At 52.0% G+C, this 22264-nt stretch overlaps 1 protein-coding gene across 4 annotated transcripts in view; it reads right to left on the reverse strand.

The window, feature by feature from the left end:
• The window catches only part of SLC6A17 (solute carrier family 6 member 17), a 50617-nt gene extending 33232 nt beyond the window's left edge, over positions 1–17385 (reverse strand). The window contains exons 1-4 of one of the 4 annotated variants that reach the window (XM_082432094.1): positions 16985–17385; positions 11828–11909; positions 3558–3677; positions 481–854 (exon numbers count right to left, since the gene is read on the reverse strand). In XM_082432094.1, the coding sequence (XP_082288220.1) occupies positions 481–766 (286 nt within the window). In that variant the 5' untranslated portion in view covers positions 767–854; positions 3558–3677; positions 11828–11909; positions 16985–17385. The remainder of the gene's footprint in view (positions 1–480; positions 855–3557; positions 3678–11827; positions 11910–16984) is intronic. The other 3 variants (XM_082432093.1, XM_082432096.1, XM_082432095.1) reach the window with 3 other exon arrangements.
• Positions 17386–22264: the final 4879 nt, after the last annotated feature.

Raw genomic sequence — 22264 nt, forward strand, 5'->3', positions numbered from 1 at the left:
ATCAGCAGTTTCATGTATTTCAGCCTAATATCCAAGAAGTGCTTACAACACTGCCCAGCAGTTATACGCATTTAGTAACAATGGCCAATAGTTACTGTGTCACATACAGTGGTAAGCATTCTACATGTAAAGCTCATTTAATTCTCCCAACTATCCTGTGAGGCAGGAACTACTATTATTCCCATTTTCCAAATGCAGAATAGCAAGGCACAGAGCAATTAAGCAACTTGCACAGGGTCCCAGTGGCTGCACTGGGATTTGAACCCAGGCTGTCTAGGGCCAGATCCCACATTCTTATCATCACGCCTGCAGCCTCCTGAGAGCTGTTAGCCCTTAGCTATTCCTGGGGAGTCTCCCTCTGGAGTTCTGAGCTCCAACCTACGAGGGCTCTGGTTCTGCCTCACAAAGGGGTGTTTCTTTTCTCCCCTCAGCCCAGCTCATTTGCAGGGCACCCCCAGGGCAAGCAGGGCTGCCGCTTACCTCCTCCATTTTTCTGGCACAGGTAGGGGAACCTCCAGATGTTGCCAAGGCCCACAGAGAAGCCGATCTGGGCCAGGATGTACTGCAGCTTGCTGTTCCAGGCCGGCCGGTCCTCCACATCCAGCTCCCCCTCCGCCACCTTCTGCTTGCCGCCTGCTTCTCCGGCCACATTCAGGATGCTCTGCTTATAATCCACAGGCTCCTCAAGGGCCAGCAGGTCGGCCACCGACTCCGTGACATGCTCACTACTGTGCTCGCGCTGGGTCACCTTGCTGTTCTTCGGCATTGGGCCACCTGGGCGACGCAGCCCTGCTCCCCAGCACGCAGAGAAGGTGGGGCTCGGCTGCTGTCAGCTCCTTCTCATGCAGGGACCTCTGAAACCAGATGAGCAGGAGAGGATTAGCTGACCACGCCAGAGAGGTGGGGAGCCCAAGCGGACACGACCCAATCGATTCATCCACTCCCCGTCACTCGCTCAGAGGCTGGTCAGTGGCCTTGAGCATCGAGCTCGCCTTCCTCCCCATCGAGGTGCCCGCTGAGGAGCTCGAGGTCTGCACACTCAGTTTCCCCACTGGCCTTCTTACCTGAGCATCACCAGAAAGGCCAGCCTAATGGGACGGAAGACGCAACACCATACACCAAACCCAAATAAAGGGTCGTCCACGACAACACTGACCCCTTTCATAACCACAGATCCTAGAATGTTCAAGAACATCTGGAGGGCTCCACGGCCTTCCCCGCCCAGGGCAGCACAGGGTATAGCCAAGTCCTAGCCCTCCTGTGTTCTATTTAGTCAAATCACCTGGTGGGACCCAGGAAGCCAGCGCCTGCATTCAAAATGCAGTTTTGGGGCCAGTGGCATCATGGGAACTTGTGAGAAACACAGACTCTCAGGCCCACCCCAGACCTACTGAATCATTCTCTGTATTTCTACAAAACCTTTGGTGATTCAGAGGGACACTAATGTTTGGGGAAAAGAAGGCTAGAGCTCTTACCGTGGAGCCCCTGGACACCAGCATCCCAGGCAGGAGCACCGGCCAGGCTCAGCTAAGGATCCTGGCAGCAGAGCCCTAGAGATGTTTGCTCAGTGCCAACAAATCCTGGGTCATCACTCAGCAGTGACATTATCTGAAGGCCACCACAGCCAAGAGCCAGTTCTCCATCCTTCAGTGACAGTTTTACAGCAGATAATGTCTGCACAAGGTGGGCGGGGGAGGCAAAACCCTCCCTGCTCCTGCCATTCCCCATCGCGTGTCATGCTCTCCCTTAAACAAATAAAGCACCAAGGAAATGAGTCCTTTGAAGGATCCCAACATTCTGCTTGTTTTGAAGCACCTCCTCATTAAGGGAAGGTTGGAGGATTTAAAATTAAACCACGTACACCCCGGCCTGCAGTTGCCCTGCATCTTTCTAGGGATGTAAATTATGCGGCTCTGCCATTACTAAGGGAAGGAGCTGCCTCTGTTCTCCTCGCACGTGCCACCTGAACTCTTGGGCAAGGTCCCTGTGTAGCGGAAGCCCCTCCTGCTGGGCTTGACCCAGACCTCCTGGCTGACTCCAGCCACAAGGACCTTCAAGGAGACCTGGCTGGCCAGATCCCGTTACACACGTAATGAAGCTAGGAGGCCTGGCAGATGGGGACAACTGTCCACCCTGGTCCGCGGGGTTAGCCAGCCCTCCCCAGGCCAGGCCTTGGACCACACAAGCAGGTGACACTTCCCTGCCCTCCTCATCTAAGGGGGACAGTGATTCTTTAGGGACTGTCCCCTTCCACCTCAGGCACAGCCAGGGTCTTGGGCTTTGGAGTGACTGGGACAGAGCCAGCCTGCCTGAAAGACCTCAGAATCCCCTACAAGAAATGTAGCTCTCTGTTGGGACTCAACTTTACAGTGGGTCAGCTGAACACTCCATCATGTCCTGGAGGGTGCTTCAAGGTGGGACTCTTGTGTCTGTGGCCTCTCCAGCCCTCAGCCTCCCCCCGGGCTGCTACGGTGCCTGTGCTACAGAAGCCAATGGTGCCCGCAGGAGTTGTGCAAGGGGGAGGCTTGTGTTCTTGCCTGGGCTGCCAGGACAAGCCCCTCCCCCTCCCCAGTCAGTAGGTCCCTGTCCCCAGGCTCTCAAATGGAGAACAAAACCTAAGGCACATGCAGTGGTCGCTTGTCCAGCTACCCCATCTCTCCTCAGCTTATGTCAAGAGTTTTATTAAAAACTAGAGCTGGGGAGAAGGGTGAGGGTGGGTCCCTCCTGCAACCACAATCACCAGGTACCTTAGCCTGGAGCCTCTCTGCAGGTACTCAGCCTGCAGCAGGATTTGATCAGAACAATCTGCTGTGCGTTAGATATGACGTACTGTTCATCTTGCCACAACTGGAGAAAACCAAGGGGGATTCCTGCAAGTCTGCAGAATTTATCTTGAGGCTGACCAATTAGAGAACATGCTTCCCCATAAATAGATTAGTGAGTGGCAGCTCTGGTCACCAGCATGAGAAGCAGGGGGGAGGGGAGGAAGGCATCATTTTAAACTAAGTGGGCTCAAGGACAAAATGAACACCTTCTGGTAAATCCAGAGAAGGATACCCACAGCAGCATCACGGAAACCATAGGCATCAGCTCAATATGAGCTTCTTCCTCCTTCCCAAGACATCACTGATGTGCACTGCAGGATCCTGCACTGCAGGATGGGGGCCCGGGGTCCTCCTAGGCCATTGGGTTTGCAGGAAGCAAAGTGCCGGTGCAAACTTGCAAGCTGAGACACTGGGCTGGGTTTCAATCATGACTAGAACCGTCTGTGCCCAGTGAATATGCTCATGTGACAGCAGAGTCCAACATTTGGAATATTAAAGTTTGAGGGATCCTAGCAACATTCTCATTTTATATATGAGGAAACTGAGGCTGAGAGAGAGGAAGTGAATTGCCCAAAGCCACTGGGTCAGACTCAGCAAGGGGGGGATGAGACACTGGAAGAAGACAGTCGTCTCTCATGGTAAAGGGCAGAGGCTTTGAAGTCAGAGGCCTGGGTTTGAGAGCCCATTTCATTCATTCATTCATTCACTCACTCATTCATTGACTTGACATACATTAACTGAGTGCCTTCTCCGTAGCAGGCTCTGTTCCAGGTGTGAGGGATACAGCAGCAAACAAAATAAGCCAAGTGTTTCCTCTTGCGGAGGTTATATTTCTAGTGGAAAGGCCAGATACTAAAGAAAGAAATAAACAGATAAAATAGCCAGTGGTGATTTTTGCTATAAAGACAATAACATGGGGTAGAGAGCGGGGTGGCTTGCGAGCTGGAAGGCTGCTATTTTATGGTCTGGAAAGGCATCTCTGAGGAGGGGACATCTGAGCAGAGGCGTATACATCAGGAGACGTATGTTAAGTGTGTGAGTGAATGAATGAAGTGCCTGTCTGACTTCAAAGCCCCTGCCGTCCGCCCCGGACGCCTCCACCCCACCATCTGTAAAGACATCAGCTGGTGCCGAGTGAGGGGACAGCCACCTCACTTGAATTATGCGAGCATCAGGCTACCTCTCGGGTGAAAATGTTCTATCTGATGACAGTTCCTGCCTCCCAGGCAGGGCTGCATGAGGATTCCATGGGCAGATGCATACAAAGTGCCTAGTGCAGGGCCTGGCACCAGGAAGAACCCAAATGACAGAGGCTGCTACCTGGAAGCCTGGTGTTCTTTGCCTTTATTCATTTAAAAATATGTAAGTCCCCCTATTTATATTTTGTTACATAAATGCCCTGTTTCTCCTCAGGAAAAGCCAAAATGAGTTTGCGGGGGGGAGCGGGGTGGAGGATGGAGAGCATTTTGCAGCACCACCAGCTCAGAGATGTCTTTTTCTGTTAGCGAGAAGTGACAGCACCCTGAGGCTGCTGGCGCAGCACCCTGCGAAGCCCAGGCCCACTCACCTGCCCCAGGGTCAGAGGGAAGCAGGTAAATGCCATGCGGCGCCAGATCCCGGGCCCAAAGATCAGTAAGGTTATTACTGATAAAAACATGGCCTCATAGTAAAGTCTAGCAGTATCATTACTCAAACTATAGCTCGCATTTGGAATAGTTTGAAACCATTTAAAAACATGTTTTACACAGTCTATGGGCACAGTATGGGATGATTCTGCTCCGAAGCCGAACTGCCTGGGTTCGAATCTCAGCTTCGCTCCTTACCAACTGCCGCCGGCCTGGGAAGCTTCTTCACCTTACTGAGCTCGTTTGGTGAGCGTCAGTGAGGAGAGCAGCGCTCACTCTGCAATGTCATGCAGAGGACAGGTTGTACAGGTCTCCGAAGGGGACCGGCCCCCACCAAGCGCTCACAAACGTCACCTCTTCTCATCATCTCGGATTCACAGCCCGGCCCGGGAAATGAGGCGGACAGCTATGCCCCAGGGTGGGACAGGGCATGGCTCACATCACACAGCTGTCAGCACCCAGGTCTCCCCACTCCTGTGCTCTCTCCGTGCCTTTAAAGGGAAGGTGGCAGCAGCGACTCAGAACAACCCTCGCTCCCTGCACGCACTAGTTCCCTGAAGCCTGGAGGCCGTCTGTGGGGAAAGGTGAGCTTTCAGACCAGGGCCCGGGAATCCAATGTGTACCAGCCAGGGACCCCGAAGCACTGCTGCGGACAAGCACCAGGATCAGAGAAAAGCCAGTGGGGGCAGATTCCTCTCTGCCCCTGCCTTTGCGGACCATGGAGCCAGCCGAGACCCAAGCAGCGGGAGGCTGGCTCGGTGCTGGTCTTGACCAACCACCAGCCAACCGTGCAAATTGGCACCATCACCCTGACCTCTCTGGACCTCAGTTTCCCTGTGTGTGAAATGAGTTGGTCTGGATGATCTCTGAGGCTCTTTCAGCTCTGCATCTATCCAGGGAGTGCCCCTCCTGCACGTGCGTGTGAGCAAGGTGTGACCAGCCCCAGGCACTAGACACTGCAGGTCCTTGGGCTGGTCTGTCAGGCCACCCTCTGCCAGCTGAGAGCTCACTGGTGCGCTGAGGGGATGCTTTGGCAGCCAACCCAGTCGTACTCAGATCATCGCCCTGTAGTAGTTGGGGGTGGGTTGTAAAGTTGCTTTCCCAAGCAGCACATCAGTCCATGGTACTCTCGGAAAGGAATGCCTCAATTACTTAAAGCACAATGCAGAGGGGCTCGAATGCCAAGAAAGCCCTTGGTGCCAGATCTGTCACTTAGCAACAGACGCAGCTTACGGCTCAGAATAGCACACGTGAGAGAAGCAGGACCAGTGCGTGAACTGTGAATCTTCTTAAAAAGAGAAAAAAATAGTGCCACTAGGCGGCAGACAGGTAAAAATGTCTCCTGCCAGAGGACTGATGGCTCCACAGCTTTTCAAGCACAGCGCTCAGCAATTACCCCAAGGGGGTGGCTGTTCACCCTGAAACCAAAGCCAAGCCAGAGGCCCCTCCGCTCGACAGCAGCCAGAGAGGGGGCGGGGGACCCTCTGAGCACCTGCCTCCTGGGGTCGGTAAGTTTGTATCAGATACCTCAAGGGACAAACTCAAGGGAGTCACTGATTTTCCAAGGGAGACCCCCGGGGAGCTGAGTGGACAAGCTGCCATCCTGGGGAAAGAGGAGCCAAGGGGACCACAGACCTCGAGTGCTGGCTTCACTGAGCCCCAGGGGGCGTGCCCAGTTTTGCTGCTCTTGGGTCGGGGGGCTCTGGAGAGGGTGCTGCACATTCGTAAATGCAAACCCCCACCACAGGGAAGCCGTGAGAGCCCCCAGCAGAGGAAAGTCGAGGAGAGCGCCCAGCTCCCCGCGCCATACTGCCAAGGTCCAACTCAGGGCTGAGCGGTGGTGAGAAGGAAGCAAGGCCGGGCCCCTTTCTCTCAGGGAACTTGACAGCTTCCTGATTTCCAGGTGACAAGCGGTGGTGGCCCACACAGTCGTCCTAATTACCTCAGAGCCTCTGGGCTTCCACTGAGCCCGAAACAGGTCAGACTGTTATCAGAGACCCAAATTATCCTCCAAATTATTTTTAATTGTCTTATTGGAACCTCTGGCAGTCACCTGAGGCAAACTGCTCCTGATGGACGTGGTGGCCACCCGCCTTGAGTTTTCTCGCCCAGGATGCACAGGCAGGGACCCAGCACCATTCCTGGCTTCTCCCTCCTTCACCCTTCGTGCCCACGTCGCAAATTCCTGTCAGTGGGTTCAGATCTGTCCTCTCCCGTCCCTCGTGCTCTAGCTCAGAACTTCTCTCCGCTAGAGGCCGGCGACAGGCTCCCAGCTCACTTCTCCTCCAGGCCTTCGGAGGCGGCTTCTTGGGTACCACGTCCTCTGCACCCACTGCCAACGCACTGCCCTGGCCAAGACATGCAGCTCCTCCTCTGGGCCCCCTTCCACCTCCCCAGCCCCGGCTCCCCCTTTCCTCCCCTGCCCACCCACCACTCCCCATCCTCTGCCTCCTGGACTTTCTAGTCTTTGAAGGCCCAGCTCGAGGCCCACCGTCTCACCTGTGGCACCTTCCGCAGTTCTCTCAGTAAGAATGAGTATCCCTTTCTCTCTCCTCAGCACGCTCTTTATAAGACTATTTTACACTTTTACCATTTGGCTTTCTAGTATAGCTAGTTGTTTACAGGCCTGATTCCTTTTCTAACCACAAGGCTCCCTGAGGGCAGGACCCGAGGTGTATTCAGCTTTGTGCCCCTCCTGCCTGCCCCGGGCCCAGCAGGGCTTGGCATACCAGACAGAATGTGGTATTTACAGATGCTCCAGGGTCTCTGCCTGCCTACCCTCCAAGAACAACCCGCTTCCTATGTTGAAATCTGAACCACTGCCTTTGCCTTTGAAACAAAGAGGCCGGGGTGAAGAGCTAATAGCTCTGACTAGAGGAGAGGCGGTAAACCTACCAGAAGTCGCCTGCCCAGCCGGGGGCTCTAATCCGGCACAGCCCTCCAGCACATGTCAGGGGGACCCCAGGCCTTGGAAGACAGCTTTCTGTTCCTTATTCATATGGAAAATAGGGAACAGCGCTTACCTACCAATTGCATCTGGTTACCACATGGATAGAAGGAGAAAGAAAAGCTTACTGAGAAGTCAAATCAATAGGATGGTTACTTCTGACTCCATTTCACAGATTTGCTGGGTTTGTGCTGTGGTCTCCTGTCCTTATCCAGATTGACAGCATCTTTGCTTCTGCAAGGCCAAATCCTGGTGACTTAACTACCACATGTGCTCAACAAATATGATACGAATGAAGTGAGTGCGTGAATCAATGAATTAAAGTATTTTGAACTCCCCAAATTTTCTAGGGTCTGATGTAATTTTCCAGCTTCAAATTTTCCCCATTTTCTGACAGGACATTCTGATCCCAAGAGCATCTGATGCCCCAAGCGGCAGTTTAAAGCTAAGGTAAACTAAGAAGCCTGACCGTCGCTCATTGACTTTTTGCCTTTTATAAAGGAGCCATGATTTGTGCCTCCTTTTCTCCACTTTGCAGACAGGATCCACCCTCACCAGAGAGAAATAAACACTGGACGGGCACAGTGTTGGCATGGAGCGTTTCTGAGGCTGGTGGACAATTCCAAACAACAAACAGGCAAAGGAGCCAGTGGAATCTTCTGCCGCCCGTCTCACCTTCCTGCTGCGTTTGCTGAGCGTGTTCTCTGCAGTTGGTGTTTTGTTTTCTTAGTCAAGGAGGAGAGAAAGCAGGAAAAGGGGCAGATGGTCCACAGGGGGAGGAACTGGCACTGGAAAATGTGGGCGGGGCCAGTGCCAACAAAATCTTTTGGTTCAGTTCTACCATATCATGTGAGGGGGAAATGCACGCCCAGTGGGTGTACAAGCAAGAGCAGTACCACGGCTGCCCCACAGATGCCTGAGCCTTGCACGAGAATTTAGGTTGCTGAGGGCAGAGTGGGGTGGTAATAATGACAATGACAACAGCAGCACATAGGTGATACTTCTTGAGGGCCAACTCCATAGCAGCCACTGTGTTGAGCAGACATTATCTCCTTTAACCCCACCAATAACTGTATGAGGCTGGTGCCACTCTTATCCCCATTTTACAAATGAAGAAGTAGAGGCTCAGAGGGATTAATTACCTATATTTCATTGAACTTAAGATCCTTTGGTGCTGGTACTTTCTTGAACTTACCAGAAAGTGTCCATGGAAGGTTTTCACCCCACCCCCCCGCAACTAGGTCACCACTCCACCTGACCAACAGCCAATCTGAGACGTTGTTGATTGCACATCCTGATTTTAAGATGTGACACTGTGCAAGATTACACACCTTGGAATTGATGAAATACGGCACACAGTCAAACAGTGGAGGCCGGAGGCCCAACCACCAAACAGGATGACTCCGGAATCTCTCAACCACCACACTGTCCCAGAAAGATCATGGGTTTTGGAGCCAGGGAAACCTGGGTCTGAGTTCTGCTGCCATTTACAAGTTGTGAGTCTTTGGGGAAGTACACCTCCTCTTTTGGTTGCAGTTTCTGGACCTGAAAAGATGGGGATGAGGCTCTGACTTCGCAGGGTTGTCATGAGGATAAAATGATATAACGCAGGGGCACACCATAAACCCACACCAGCTGCCCCTCCTCGTGAGAACATGGGGGAAATGGGTCTAACCAGGAACAGAGGCCCATCCACCCACAGTCCCGAAATGGCCAGGAATTGGTGTGGAACAAGCACGCAGGTACCTGAGGACATGTGGGGCTGGTGGGGGATGCAGGTGCTTGGAGCTCTGACTGATTTCCCACGCCCCTCTTGGGCTGGAGGAGAACAGAGAAACACCCAGAAACTCCCACGAACTAGGGATACTGCTGAAATATGGGACTTTAAAAATTCCTCTCTATATTTTCCCTCCCTCTCTCTCTTCCTCCTGTCCTTTACTTCCTTCAACAGGTATTTACTGAACACTAACTATGCACCAGGCCCTGTCCTAGTACAGCAGAGAACAGAGCAAATAATGTCCCTGCCCTGCGGGACGTATATTCCAGTGCAGAGGACAAATAAAAACCAGACAAATGTGTAATTAATATTGTATATATAGGCATAGACTGTATCCATAGTGGTAACAAATAAATATATAATACAGCAGGGATGGAATGAGGTAGGGATGCTACAATATGTAGGGGAGTTAGGAAAGCAACTCTGATAAAGACCTGATAGTGTGAGAGAATAAGCCATGTGGATATCCTGGGAAAGCATTCAGGGCAGAGGGAACAGAAAGTGCAAAGGCCCTGAGGCAGGAGCAGCAGTTGGTGAGTTCAAGGACTAGAAGGAAGGGCCCTGCGTCTAGTGCATCCTGAGCCAGGGAAGAGCGGGAGGTGCTGAGACAGGAGGATAACTGGCATCCTGAACAGGCAGGACCCGTGGGCCATAGAAAGGAGTTTGGGTTTCCTCTCAAGGATAACAGGAAGCTGCTGGCAGTTTTCGAGCAGGGGAGTGATGTCACCCGACTGTTTTTAAATAGATCAGTATAGTACAAATTAAAAAGCACATGGAGGGCTTCCCTGGTGGCACAGTGGTTAAGAATCTGCCTGCCAATGCAGGGAACACGGGTTCGAGCCCTGGTCTGGGAGGATCCCACATGCCGCGGAGTGACTAAGCCCGTGTGCCACAACTACTGAGCCTGCGCGTCTGGAGCCTGTGCTCCGCAACGGGAGAGGCCGCAACGGTGAGAGGCCCGTGCACCGTGATGAAGAGTGGCCCCCGCTCGCCACAACTGGAGAAAGCCCTCGCACAGAAACGAAGACCCAACACAGCCAAAAATAAATATAAGTAAATAAATTAATTTTTAAAAAAAGCACATGGATTGGGAGTTTGAGATTAGCAGGTGCAAACTATTAGATATAGAATGAATAAACAACAAGGTTCTACTGTATAGCACAGGGAACTATATTCAATATTCTGTGATAAACCATAATGGAAAAGAATATGAAAAAGAATATATATATATATGTATAATCGAATCACTTTGCTGTACAGCAGAAATTAACACAATGTTGTAAATCAGCTATACATCAATAAAATAAATTAAAAAAAAAAAAAAAAAAGGAAAAAGTGGGGACGGTAGGTTAGAGATGGTGGTGACCTGGGCTGGCTGTTGGATAAGGTTTAGGTTTTAAAGAGAGAGGGAAACAGAGGACCCCAGAGTGCTGAAGTGCACACAGGCCCCAAACAGGAGATCCATGAGACTGTCCTGATTTGGAAAAAATAGTTTTTTAAAATCAGTTGTGAAAATAAAAAGTCCAGGAGCAATGAGTGAATGCCTCACTCCCTTCTTTTCTTATTCATGGGAGGCCCACGGTGGTGACAGACGGGTCCTCACAGCTACTGCCCAAATCCTCTGACCTGGATTTTCTTAAAGCCACTATTTTCTCTTGTCTCAGAGAGAGACAGAAGGAATCAAGGGTGTCCAATTACCTGAGTTACCCACCAGACTGTGAAGAGCACTTGAAGGAATAGTGATCAGAAACCCTTAATTACAGTCCCAACATGATGTCTCTTTCCTGAGAACCAGAAACGTTTGTGTCTCTTTCCTCACCAGGCTTCAGTGCGGCTTTGTGGAGGGGTGGGCAGAAAAGCACTCCCAGCAGGACACCTGAGACCACAGCGGAGGGAGCACACATGTTTGAAGACCTACTGTGCTTACATATGTTATTTACCCCCCAGAAAAGCTTGGGGTAAAATGGAATTCTCATTTTACAGATGAAGAAGCCTAAGCTAAGGGAAGCTAAATACCATGTACAAGATTACCCAGCCATGAAACGGAGGAGAGGGAATCCAAACTGTGGTCTACCTCACTCGATAGCCCATACTCTTTCCAATACACTGGTGCTTTACATCCTTCCACATGTGATGACACACAGAGAAGAGAATATGGCTGTGGAACACTGGGGTAAATGGAGGAGGCTTCACCACCCTAGGCCACTCAAGGCTATTCCAAGGAATGAAGGCGTCATTATTTCTGGGCCTCATGCCACCCCTCTGGGGCCCTGGTTAGGAAGTTCTCCAACGCACCATGCCACACTGCAAAGTGACATACGTGAATCTCATTCAGCAAGTCAGCAGTGGAACAAGTCCATCTACCATCATTCCTCCCTGAGGTCAGGAGCTTCCTCACTTGGCTGGGCCCTTTCCCAAAGCTAAAGGCATAATACAATTTGGGGACTGGTCAAGGAGATTCCTTCCAGCAGTTCTAAAGGAGTCCCTGAATTACTAGCAGGCAGGTTGTCTCAGAGGTGTGCCAGGACCGTGGACAGCACCCACCAGGCCATTCTGGGAGCCACTGCCAGGTTGCCCAGCACAGGAGCACGCTTGCTCTCTGCCCTGTAGACCCCCCAGGGAGACGAGGTCCACGTCCTCCCTGAATACTCACCTGGCAGCACCTGCTGGAGCCATTCCACCAGGTGACTGTTCACATCTCCTGAACGGTAACTTTCTCAAAGAGCACTCCTGACCTGGAGTTGGATTTAAAACCACAGAGCCCAGAAGTCTTATAATTAAAGAGAAAATGCAACCAGCAGGAATTTGGGGTGGGGACCAACAGATCCTATTTGCAAGTGAAATAATAGGTGGCAAAGCAGTGGTGCAAAGAATCCAATGGAAGTTCTAATTAAACCAGTAATTAAATTAGAAATGATGGAACACGTTGAGAGGCAACTTGTTATCTTCAAATGAACTGTGCGCAGGCCCTGGAAGACAGAGTGGCAGCGCAGTGGGTCAAATGCAGCTGGTGCGTTGACCCCGGGGCCTGGGAGCTGGGGTGTCACTTCCCCTGGCCCCGCTCGCCCCACCCTCACTCCACAGGAGGCCTCAGAGCAAAAGCGCTTTCGGTCTCTACTCCCAAGTTGGGGGCTCAGGCTGCCCAGGCCTCACCTGACCCAAAATTATTCTCTAACAATATATATCTGGTTTTAAATGTGAGAATAATTTGGTACAGTAATCCATCCTGCATCTGAGTTTATGTTCTCACATGTGAGTTTTCTGTACACAGTGAATATCTAATTATATTTTTCTTAAATAACTGGATTTATCCAGAGATGAACCATGTTTTAATTTTTAAAATTACTCATGGGGGATGGTGATCTCCGCGTCTTACTCTTCTGCCATGTTCTCCTCTACTTTTACTCATGGGGGATGGCAGATGGGGGGAGAGAATTACCCAAAGGCTGTATCTCCTCAAAATGGCTGTCTGTGGAGTAAGGGTTCCTGGGAAGACCTCTTTGTCTGCTGGGCATGGAGGAGAAGCTTACATTCTAACTATCCACCCTCACTTTCAGAAACTTCCCCATGGTGATCAAAGGTGGTTTGAAGATGCCAGGCAGGCTAGGACAGTATGGGCCTATTCCTCCAGGTGATTTCTCAGAGAGAGAGAAGAGATGGAGAGCCAGGAGGATGCCAAGTTTCCCAGAACAGCCAAGGATGCAAGTGGTGGAGCCCCAAGGATAAAGAGAGTGGGCTCCACAGGACAGGACCAGGAAGCAAGCAACATCCCTCTGGGCAGCCCATGCCGCAGCTGCTGTAAATAACCTTGAAGTGTTAGCAGTTTTGCTCTGGGGTCTGGGACCTCACCAGAAACTGCTGCAGGTCCCTAGCACATTGTGTCCAGCAGAGAAACCTGACACATCAGAGCTCCCACCAGCAACTGGCTGTCCTTGATCCTACAGACACAGAAATCCTCAGGGCAACCTCCAGTCTGCTCTGACTCTTCCCTCACTGCTCCCAGAACCAACCCCAGACTTGGACAAACTTTAAGGGAGTGAGATCAGGGGTGGTAGAGGTCAGGAAGAGAAAGATGGACAGGACAGTAAAGCACCAAGATGGAGACTGGGATGTTCTTCTGGATTCCAATCTACCTGGAACCACATACTGTATTCCCCAAAACTTAGAAACTGAGATATGTTCATTCTCTACCAATTTCCCATTAGTAGAGGCTCATACCCCCTTCTCAGGGCACCAGCTTAAAGAATCAAACTCACAGGTTTAGACAAGCTCATTTGGGTAAATGCCTAGGTTGTCAGCAACATTTATTAAGAACTTATTACAGAGACACATCACATAGACATCAAGAGCATGAAGTCTGGAATCTGACAGACCTGAGTTCAAATTCTCAGGTTGCCATTCACTACTGTGTGACCTTGAGCAAATTATTTAACCTCTCTGAACCTCAAGTCCCAAATCTGTAAACTGCTGAGAGCAATAATATGCCTCCTGGGACTGTAACGAAGCTTAAACGAGACAGTGTATGAATAAAGCACTTAGCACAAGCCTCAATAAAAACCTGGATATTATTACTGTGTGCCAAGCACCGAGTGAGCTGCTGGAACCCAGCACCTGCCCCTCCTAGAAGCAGGCCAAGTAGGCATTTCCCCACAGATCACCATCCCACCTGCGTTCGGGGCAGTGCACTAACACAGATCTACCTGTGGTATTGTGCTTCTGACCTCTGGAAGCCTCAGTCAGGAGAGGGCTGCTATAAAAGGACTTTGTACAGGCTAAGAGAGTTTTTCCATCCTGGTGCTCCAGATTATTTTGTTGTGAGGACTTCTTGCAGCCCAGCCTGAGAGCAAGCAATAACTCAGACCTGGTTTTCAGGAAAAAAAACAGAAACAAAAACGAAATCCATCTTCCTTTTAAACCGTTCTGCTGCTTATCTTAGCAGCTTTGAAGGGATTAATGATGAATTGTCCTGCTGCAGCAAACCTGGATGGGAAGGAGCACAGGGAAGGGATGCTGCACAGGCAGAAGGAACTTGCTTCTTAGGAATCCTCCCATCTCTGTATTTATCATCCTTGGAATTTGCTCCCAGATCCAATTGGGAGGGCAGTGATTCCAGGGTTCATGTACCACCCCCCTCCCCCACCCACACCCACACACACACACACACACACACGCACATTTCCAGAAGCAGACTGGAGTCCCCTGGGTCAGCATGGCTTCTTTCTTGCTGCCCTGGGGATCCCCATATTTCCTTTGCTCTTAAGGTGCACACCTCTTAGCTCAGCACCGGGTCTAGTCATATTACAGGAGGGAGCCAGTGGCCCAGGATCTTTCAGGAAAGGCAGGAGATATAAAGGCAGGAGATATACTCCTTTCCTCTCCAGGAAGGCCAGCCTAGCCTCTCCTGGACTGTTCTTCTGCAGCTCCCAACTCCATTATGGACAGGACAGGTGGGGAGGGGGATGGCAAGACCTGATCAAAGAGCAGGGACACCTGAAGTTTAGCGAGTGCTGCAACTTGGATGTAGGCCACAGCCATGAACAATCCTCAGGAGTCAAAGTCTGTGCTAGAGTCTCACCCTGAAGCAGCTGCAGGCAACCAAGGGCATCCAGCAGACCCAGCACAGCCCCTCTTACCCCCCACCTTCCACTCCATCCCCCATAGCACTGCTCTTACTCAGGCTTCCCCACTCAGGGTCTCCCAGGGGAGACCTGAGGGTTGGAAATAGGTCAGTTTGAAGCTGAGTTATGCGTCCTTCTTAACCACATGGAAAGCCCTGACACTTTCATTTGTCTCCATGCCCCCTCTCACACCAAGAAACAAGGACAGGAAGAGAAAGAATTACTTCTGATTAAGGCCCATAAGGAAAGGGGTGGGGAACTAACATTTAACGAGCATCTGCTACATGTCTAGCACTGGTCTCAAAAATAAGCCTGCAGAAAAGGTACCACTGACATCCCTGCTTCACAGCTGAGGAAACCAAGGCTCGGGAGGTAAAGGGACTTGCCCAAGGTCACCCCATGCTGGCACATGGCAGAGTACTGGACCAAGTTCTCACTGAAATCACAGGGCCCCCCCGCCAAGCCTCTCCTCCAACACCCACCCCCCAACCCGGCCCTGCTCACTTTCCCCATGGGGTCAGAGCTCCAGGACCCTTGCCCAGCAGCCAGGCACCCTGAGCTCTGCTTAACTCATTCTGGAAACTTGCTCACCTTTGGTCAGTGACTCCAAAACACTGAGAGCTTGGGTCACTGCCACTCACAAGTCCTGGTAAAGAACTCCATTCAACTCACAAACAGCTGACACATGACTGTGTGTGACTCAGGCCCAACACACTCACTCCAATCAGAGCTGGTGGGCACAATTTGCCTTCTACACTGAGTCACCCTCCAGGCTGAGATGCAGGGATTTGCTGAAATTCACCACCTACTTAGCCACAGCTGCTCTATTAGACAAAAAGCCAGCAGAGGAGCTGAGCCTCTCATGGTCCCCGTGGATGGGCCATGGCCAAGGACAAGCAGGTGTGACCTCAAAGCTCTTCCTGCCCAGGTGATGGGTCCACCTCACCAGACCATGGGATAATGCAAGCACAGCATGAGACGGAAGAAGCCCTCTGGTTAACCTCTACACACTCTGGCCTTGTTCTTCAGACATCAGTCGGTAGGTCCAGCACAGCATAACTAAAGTTTTGGTTGAATTTTGGGGCGAGCCATTACAGGATTTTCTTAGTTCCTGAAAGTTCCTGTTAACAGGCAGGGGCAGTGCCCTCAAAAGAATCTTCCTCCTCTACACCACTGACTTCTCTCCCCAACCCAACCCCACCTGCCTCATACTCACAGCGGAATTGCCCCAAAGGTAGCTCTGGTTAGAAATTTCCTAATCCAAAGGGTCCGTTAAATGTTTTCTCAAAGAACGAAAGAGGGGTGGGAACAAATTTTTTTTAACTCCGCGTCACAGCGACTGGGTCCTGTAAGGTGAATGGCCTCGGGATTTCTGAACACTTGCAGCCCTGACAGGGCTGTTTGAGCTTTAAAAGGACAGAGCAGGAGACCGCGCCCCTGCGGGAGCGGCCCTCCCCAGAGCACTGTGCGCTAGACACACTAGCATCGCTAGAGAGCACGGTGCGCACAGGTATAAACGTGGCAGAGGCCTCTCTCCCGAGGCGGTGCCCCCTCCAGACCTGCACCCCGCGCACGTCCCCCATCTCCGCCATTCGGTTCCCAGACGCGCTTCCCTCGAGGGAGGATGGGCGCCCCGCTAGCTCCGAATTCAGCGAGGACCAGCCCCAAGACTGGGAATTAAATATTCATCTCGCGCGTGAGCGCTCTGCTTCTCTTGCCAGTGTTACTGTCAAGGTCACGGGCCTGAAGCCGAGCGGCTGGGGCTGGGGTCTCCTGCCGCGCAGGAGCCTCCCCGAGAGAACTGCGCCCTGGGCGCGCAGCTCCAGGCGGCGATTCTGGCCGGGCCTCCTCCCCGTTCCTCCGCGGGCGCTTGCCTCTGCAGCTCTGCCCGATTACCTCCGGAGTTCTTGGGCCCTCTTAGCCCCGGAAGCTGGAGTCCGGTGTCCAACCGTGAGCGCAGCGCAGGACACCCCCGGAGCGCCCGAGAAGCGCGGGCCCCGGGGCTCCGTCGCCAGGCAACGGCGGCTGGAGTGGCGGGAGGAGCCCGGGGCCCTCGCAAGGCTGGGTCGATACCCCGGCAGCGCCGCCTCGCACCTCGGTCCTTAGGCCTCCCTGGCTGGGGCGGGGCCGGAATAGCTGAAGTTGCGGTGGCTGGTCCCATAAAGCCAGACGGGGCGCGGCCGGCGACTCACCTGTCCCGCGTGGCCGTCGCGCGGTCTCGGCCGCTGCACTCCGACCGAGCAGCTGCGGTCCCCGACGGGTCGCGGGCGCACAGCCCCTCCCACGGGCAGTCCGAGTGTGGCGGCGATGGGCCCCGGCCAGGGCTGGGAGGGGACCCGGGGCCGCGCGCCGGCGCACGAGACTCTGCTCGCTCCTCTCGCCCTCTCCTCGCCGCTTGTCCCGGCCCGTCTCCCGCCCGCGGCGCGCTCGGGCCTCGGGGGAGCGGTCCGGGAACCCAGGTCCCGCGCCGGAGGTAGCGCGTGAGGTTGCAGGCACCGGGGCCGAGGGCCACCCTCCCTGCGCCCTGGCCGCGCCGGCTCTGCGGAGCGGAACGGAGCGGGGCGGAGCGCAGCGCGCACTGTTCCCTCGCTTTGCGAAAGGCCACCCTGGCGGCGGGGCGCCGTGACGCAGGCTTGACTCACGCACGGGCCCGCGTCAGTGCGAGGCTCTGGGGCCGTGAGCGAGGCTCTGATGGACGACGCAGACAGAGGGGGGTGGGCAGGGAGAGGCAGGGGGCTGCCCCGGGAGCAGCCTCTGGAAACCCCTAGCCAAGGGACCCAGATTCTGGAGCATTACCAGGTTCTGCCCTCAAAGAGGAATGGGGGCTCCATGGCCGAAGCCCTCCTGAGCCCTGGGCCTCACTTCCTTCATCTTTCCAGGCGCATCTGTTTCGGCCTCCTGGTATGAACTCAACCCCCGCCAAAGTGGTTATTCCCCTGCCCTAGCCACTTCCACCTCCATGCCTTTGTTCACTCGCCACACTTTTCCACTCCACTGTCCTTCCCTCCTACCATTCTGCAAGACCCTTCCCTGTGCCGTTCAACTCCTCAATACATCGCTCATCTATTGAGCTCCTACTGTATGCCAGGGGCTGCAGGAGTTGCAAAGATCACTGCTCTGGGAGATGAAGGCATGGAACCTCGGGGAGAGGCAGAGTGGGGTTTACCCAGGAAGCCACAATTCAAGACAGAAGGATGGGAGGACCCTACAAGATGAGTAAAGTGAGTGAAGCTCAGAGAGTGACTGAGCTCTGGGCAGGCCTTATGGAGGAGGTGAGACAGGATCCTGGCCGTAGAGGGTGGACAGGATTTCAATGGAAAGGGGGATGGGTGACCCTTGTGGACGGAACAGCATGGTAAGGGCAAAGGTGCAAGAGAGTGGAGAAGGTGTGCAGTTGGGATGACTGCCTGAGCTGGAGCAGGGGTGGGCTGAGCGGAGGTGCAGTTAGGGAGGTAGGAGCCATCCCTCAGGGCCTGGGAGGGCTGTGTGGGGAGTCTGGATGAATTATCTCGGCTCTAGAGGACACTAAGGGGACCTTGGCATTAGAGCCAGGTGTCTGGGAGGGATGGGAGGTGGAGGCTGTATCAGTTGCTCTACTGAAAGGCAGTAGGACCATTGTCATGAATTCTGAAGGCTCTGAGATTTTACCCTTGCGTCTAACACCTGGGCCAGAGACAAAGGACTCCTGGGCCAGAGACAAAGGACTTTCGTACTCATAGCACAGCAGGTAGCATGAGCTTAGCATTCAAATCAGTTTCTCTAACCCAAGTCCCATGGGAGGGATGTGCAGCTGGGCCCAGGTGATACTGCACATGCTGAGGAGCTCCAAGCTTAGGAAACCCCAGTCTTTTTATAATGCAAGCAAATCTGCCAAACTTTGCTCCTGAGGGAGACATTATCTTTATTATACTGGACGGCAAATATACCTGGCCTCCACTGGGGGAGACCCTATCTCTGTCTTTCAAGGCTGTTTGCCATGCAAACCTCCTCAAAAAGATAGTCTGGAACAAAAAGCCATCAATGCCTCTACCCATGAGACTTGTGGAAACTTGAGTCACCCATGGAGAATTATCTTCTGATAGACACTTATCTCTTCACTCAACCACTACTTAGTGTGAGCCTAGTGTTTGCCTACACTGTTTTAAGCCCTGAGGATACGGCAGAAAACAAGACAGATAATGATCCCTGCCCTTGTGGAGCTTCCACTCTGGTGGATCCAGCCAGCAATGCAGAGTGGGGTGGAGGGGCATGGCAGGCAGTAGCAAGTGATACAGGAGGCTTGACAGACGTAAACCAAACGGAACGTGATGACTGACCCTGTGTAGGAGGGAGAAAAAGGAAAGAACCCAAGATAGGTGGTTATAAGGCGGGGAACTTGAAGGTGGTGCAGTGAGGAGAAAGGGGAAGGACTTTGGACTCATACAGACCTAACTTTTCATCCTGACTACCATTTACTAGAAACCTTGAGGAAGTTATGTAACCTCGCTGAGCCTCAGTTTCCACATCTGTAAAATGGGTAACACATACTCCGTAAAGTTATTATGGTGATCAGAGGAGATGATTCTTTTAAAACATCTGGTATCACATCTGATATCACCTGCTTAATAAATTACTGTTATTACTGATATTATTGGGTAATTGTATTGTTGTTAACCAAGGTAAGGAATCTAGAAAGAGGAGCAGATTTGGGGAGCATTGGGGAAGAAAGTAATGAGATAATGGATTTGAGGCATATTGAGAATGAAGCATCCGGGGATATCAAGACATAAGCAGGTGTCCTTGCCTCTCTGCCTTTGTATCACGTCTACCCAGTAAAACCCCAAATTTGAATGAACTCAATACTTGGTTTCTCTAGACCAAGTTCTCTAGAGAAAAACACACTATGGGGGTACATGGGTCTCCCTCTGACTTCATGGTTTCCAACCTCAGGTTGGCTGCTCCTGCTGCCTGATGACCTTCCTATGACTCCCTGGTCGACTTACTTCCCTACTCTGATGAAGGTCACTCCAACCCTCTCCACGGTCCTTGAACACCCACCCTGCTCAATACCCTAACCCTAACCCTTTCTTACTCCCTCACAAAATCTATCACTAAATCCTGGAGATTTTATCTCCTAAGTACCTCTAGAATCTGGCCAGTTCTGTTTAATTCTGCTGCCACAACCCTAGTTGTCCAGGCAATAATCACCACCCGCGTGAACTCTCACAATCACCTCCTGACTCAGACTTCAGTCTCGTCACCTTTTCTCCATGTAGCAGTGAGCGTGATCTTTTAGAAGCACAGATATGCTCACACCCTTCTCCAGCTCACACACTTTTGCCCACATCTTTAACATGTCCTTCAAGGCCCCTCGTCATCTCCAGCCTCATTTCACACCCCTCTCCCCTCAGCCTTCCCTGCAGCCCACTACCTACACGACCTTCTCAGCTCTCCTGCTCACCCACTCCTTCCTGACTCAGTCTTCAGTCCCTGTGCCCTCTCTGCCCCAAGCTGCTACATCCCACTCCTCTTCCCCCGTTCCCCATCCACTCCCCCACAGAGTTCACCTCAAATCCTACTTCTTCATGCCTCCCCTGACCTGGAGAAGAATTCGGTCCACTTCCCAGGTAGACATGGCTTCTCCTTTGTGGCCCTCATCATGATTGTAACTGAGGACTTAGTGGTGTGACTGGGGGCTGAGTGACGGTCTCCTTGGCTGGGGTGTAAGCTTCATGGGGCAGAGACCATCTTCAACACAGAGCAGACACTCCATAAAAATTTGCTGAAAAAATAAAGTGTGGTTAGAAATATGGGCATAAAGTCCAGGAAAGAGGGTAGAGATGCAGACTGGGGAGTCATAAGCATAAAAGGGGTCGTTAAGCGGAGGAAAAGATGGCAGAGGAAGTACATAGAAGACGGTCAAGAAGATAGAATTTTGGGGATGCAGGGCAGTGCTCACTTCTAAGGGGCAGGAGAAGCAAGAAGGGTCAAGAAAGAAGACAGAGAGGAGGAGTCAAGAGGTGAGAGGACAACGTCTATCACAGAAGAAAGACATTTGAGCCTAAAAACTTGGTCCCTGCAGTCGAGGTGCCAGCATTCATAGTTCACCCCATTATGACTAGCTTGGGAACTCTCAGGGCCGAGCCTCCTCATCTGTGAAATGGGGAGAATAATAGTACCCCTTTATAGGATATTGAGTGTTAAATGAGATTTTTTTTCCCAAGTAACACGTTTCTAAGAGCAGCCTGGGCCATAGGAGGACTCAGTACATGTAACTGCTGCTGTGTTGATGATGATGATGATGGTGATGATGGTGTGATGATACACAGTGAGGAGCTGGGCCAGGGGCTTGGAAGGGGGCCTTCAGGCCAGATCTCTTTGTCCTGGGGTCCCATGCAGATGCAACAGCGCCTGGAGCTCTGCCTTGCAAACCAGGCCATCCAGGAGGTCACCTGTCCAAACGAGTCATGTGTTGAGGGAGCAGCGAGAACCTGAATGGGGAAGGGATTTCCCTGGGCAAAGTCAGGACATGCAGGCAGCTGTCCCTCCTCTCCTGCCTCACCTGGTGCCAACCTTGGAGGACGTCAGCCCTTCATATAGCTCTGAGCACACCTGCTCCTGTCTACAGGACTGTCTGGTCTTCAAATCCAACGACATCATATTTGGGGAGAGCTAGTCCATGTCGGGCACTGTACTAAACTCAGTAGCTCGTGGCTGAATTCAGAGGCAGGTTTTATACAGCCAGTCAAGGACAACTTGGAAGGTGTTAGGAGCTAAACAACTTTCCTCTGCCTAGGCCAGAGCCTAACGAAAGCCCCAAAGCAGCCCCAGATGGGAGAAGACAACTATGAAATTCATCTTATGTCCGTAAGAGGAAGCAAATGTTTCCTAAAGCAGTGAAAAAGGGACTTTGTTAGCACCTAGGGGGTCTGTGTTGAGTTCAGTTTTTGCTCTGAGTATTATGTTGTTTGGAAATGGGAACAGGAGTCTATCTCTTCCCCCCCAACCCCCTCTCTCTCTGCTTGGGCATGTGCAATATATATATGATTCATGTAAGAATCTTTGTAGAAACAGCACAGATGATTTCATTCCCTTTTACACTTCTGTTTCATGTTTCTTCTCAAAATCCATCCTTCTCAGTTCCATCAGAGTTTATATGAAAAATAACTGGAGTTTTATTTTATCTTAAGCTATAAATATGAAGCAGCCATGTGAAATGCTGCTAAAGCAGCTAATGTTAAGCTTGAGCTGCACTAATAGAATTATCATTTTCAGATGAAAGGATGGATATAACCAGTCTATCTAGCTTCCTCTCTGGAGCTAGAGGACCACTCTAAAGAAATAGAGAGCAACCATTCCTCCTCAGCTTGTGAAGGAATTTACCATGTCCCCAGCCTCACAGACCTAGGTCTGGATCCAGCCAGGCCATTTAGAAGCTGTGGGCTGAGGGGACAAGTGAGAAATAAAGCCAGAAGGCAAGTTGGATTTGCTAA

Source organism: Balaenoptera physalus, assembly GCF_965194825.1.
Source record: "Balaenoptera physalus genome assembly, chromosome: 1".
Lineage (NCBI taxonomy): Eukaryota > Metazoa > Chordata > Mammalia > Artiodactyla > Balaenopteridae > Balaenoptera > Balaenoptera physalus.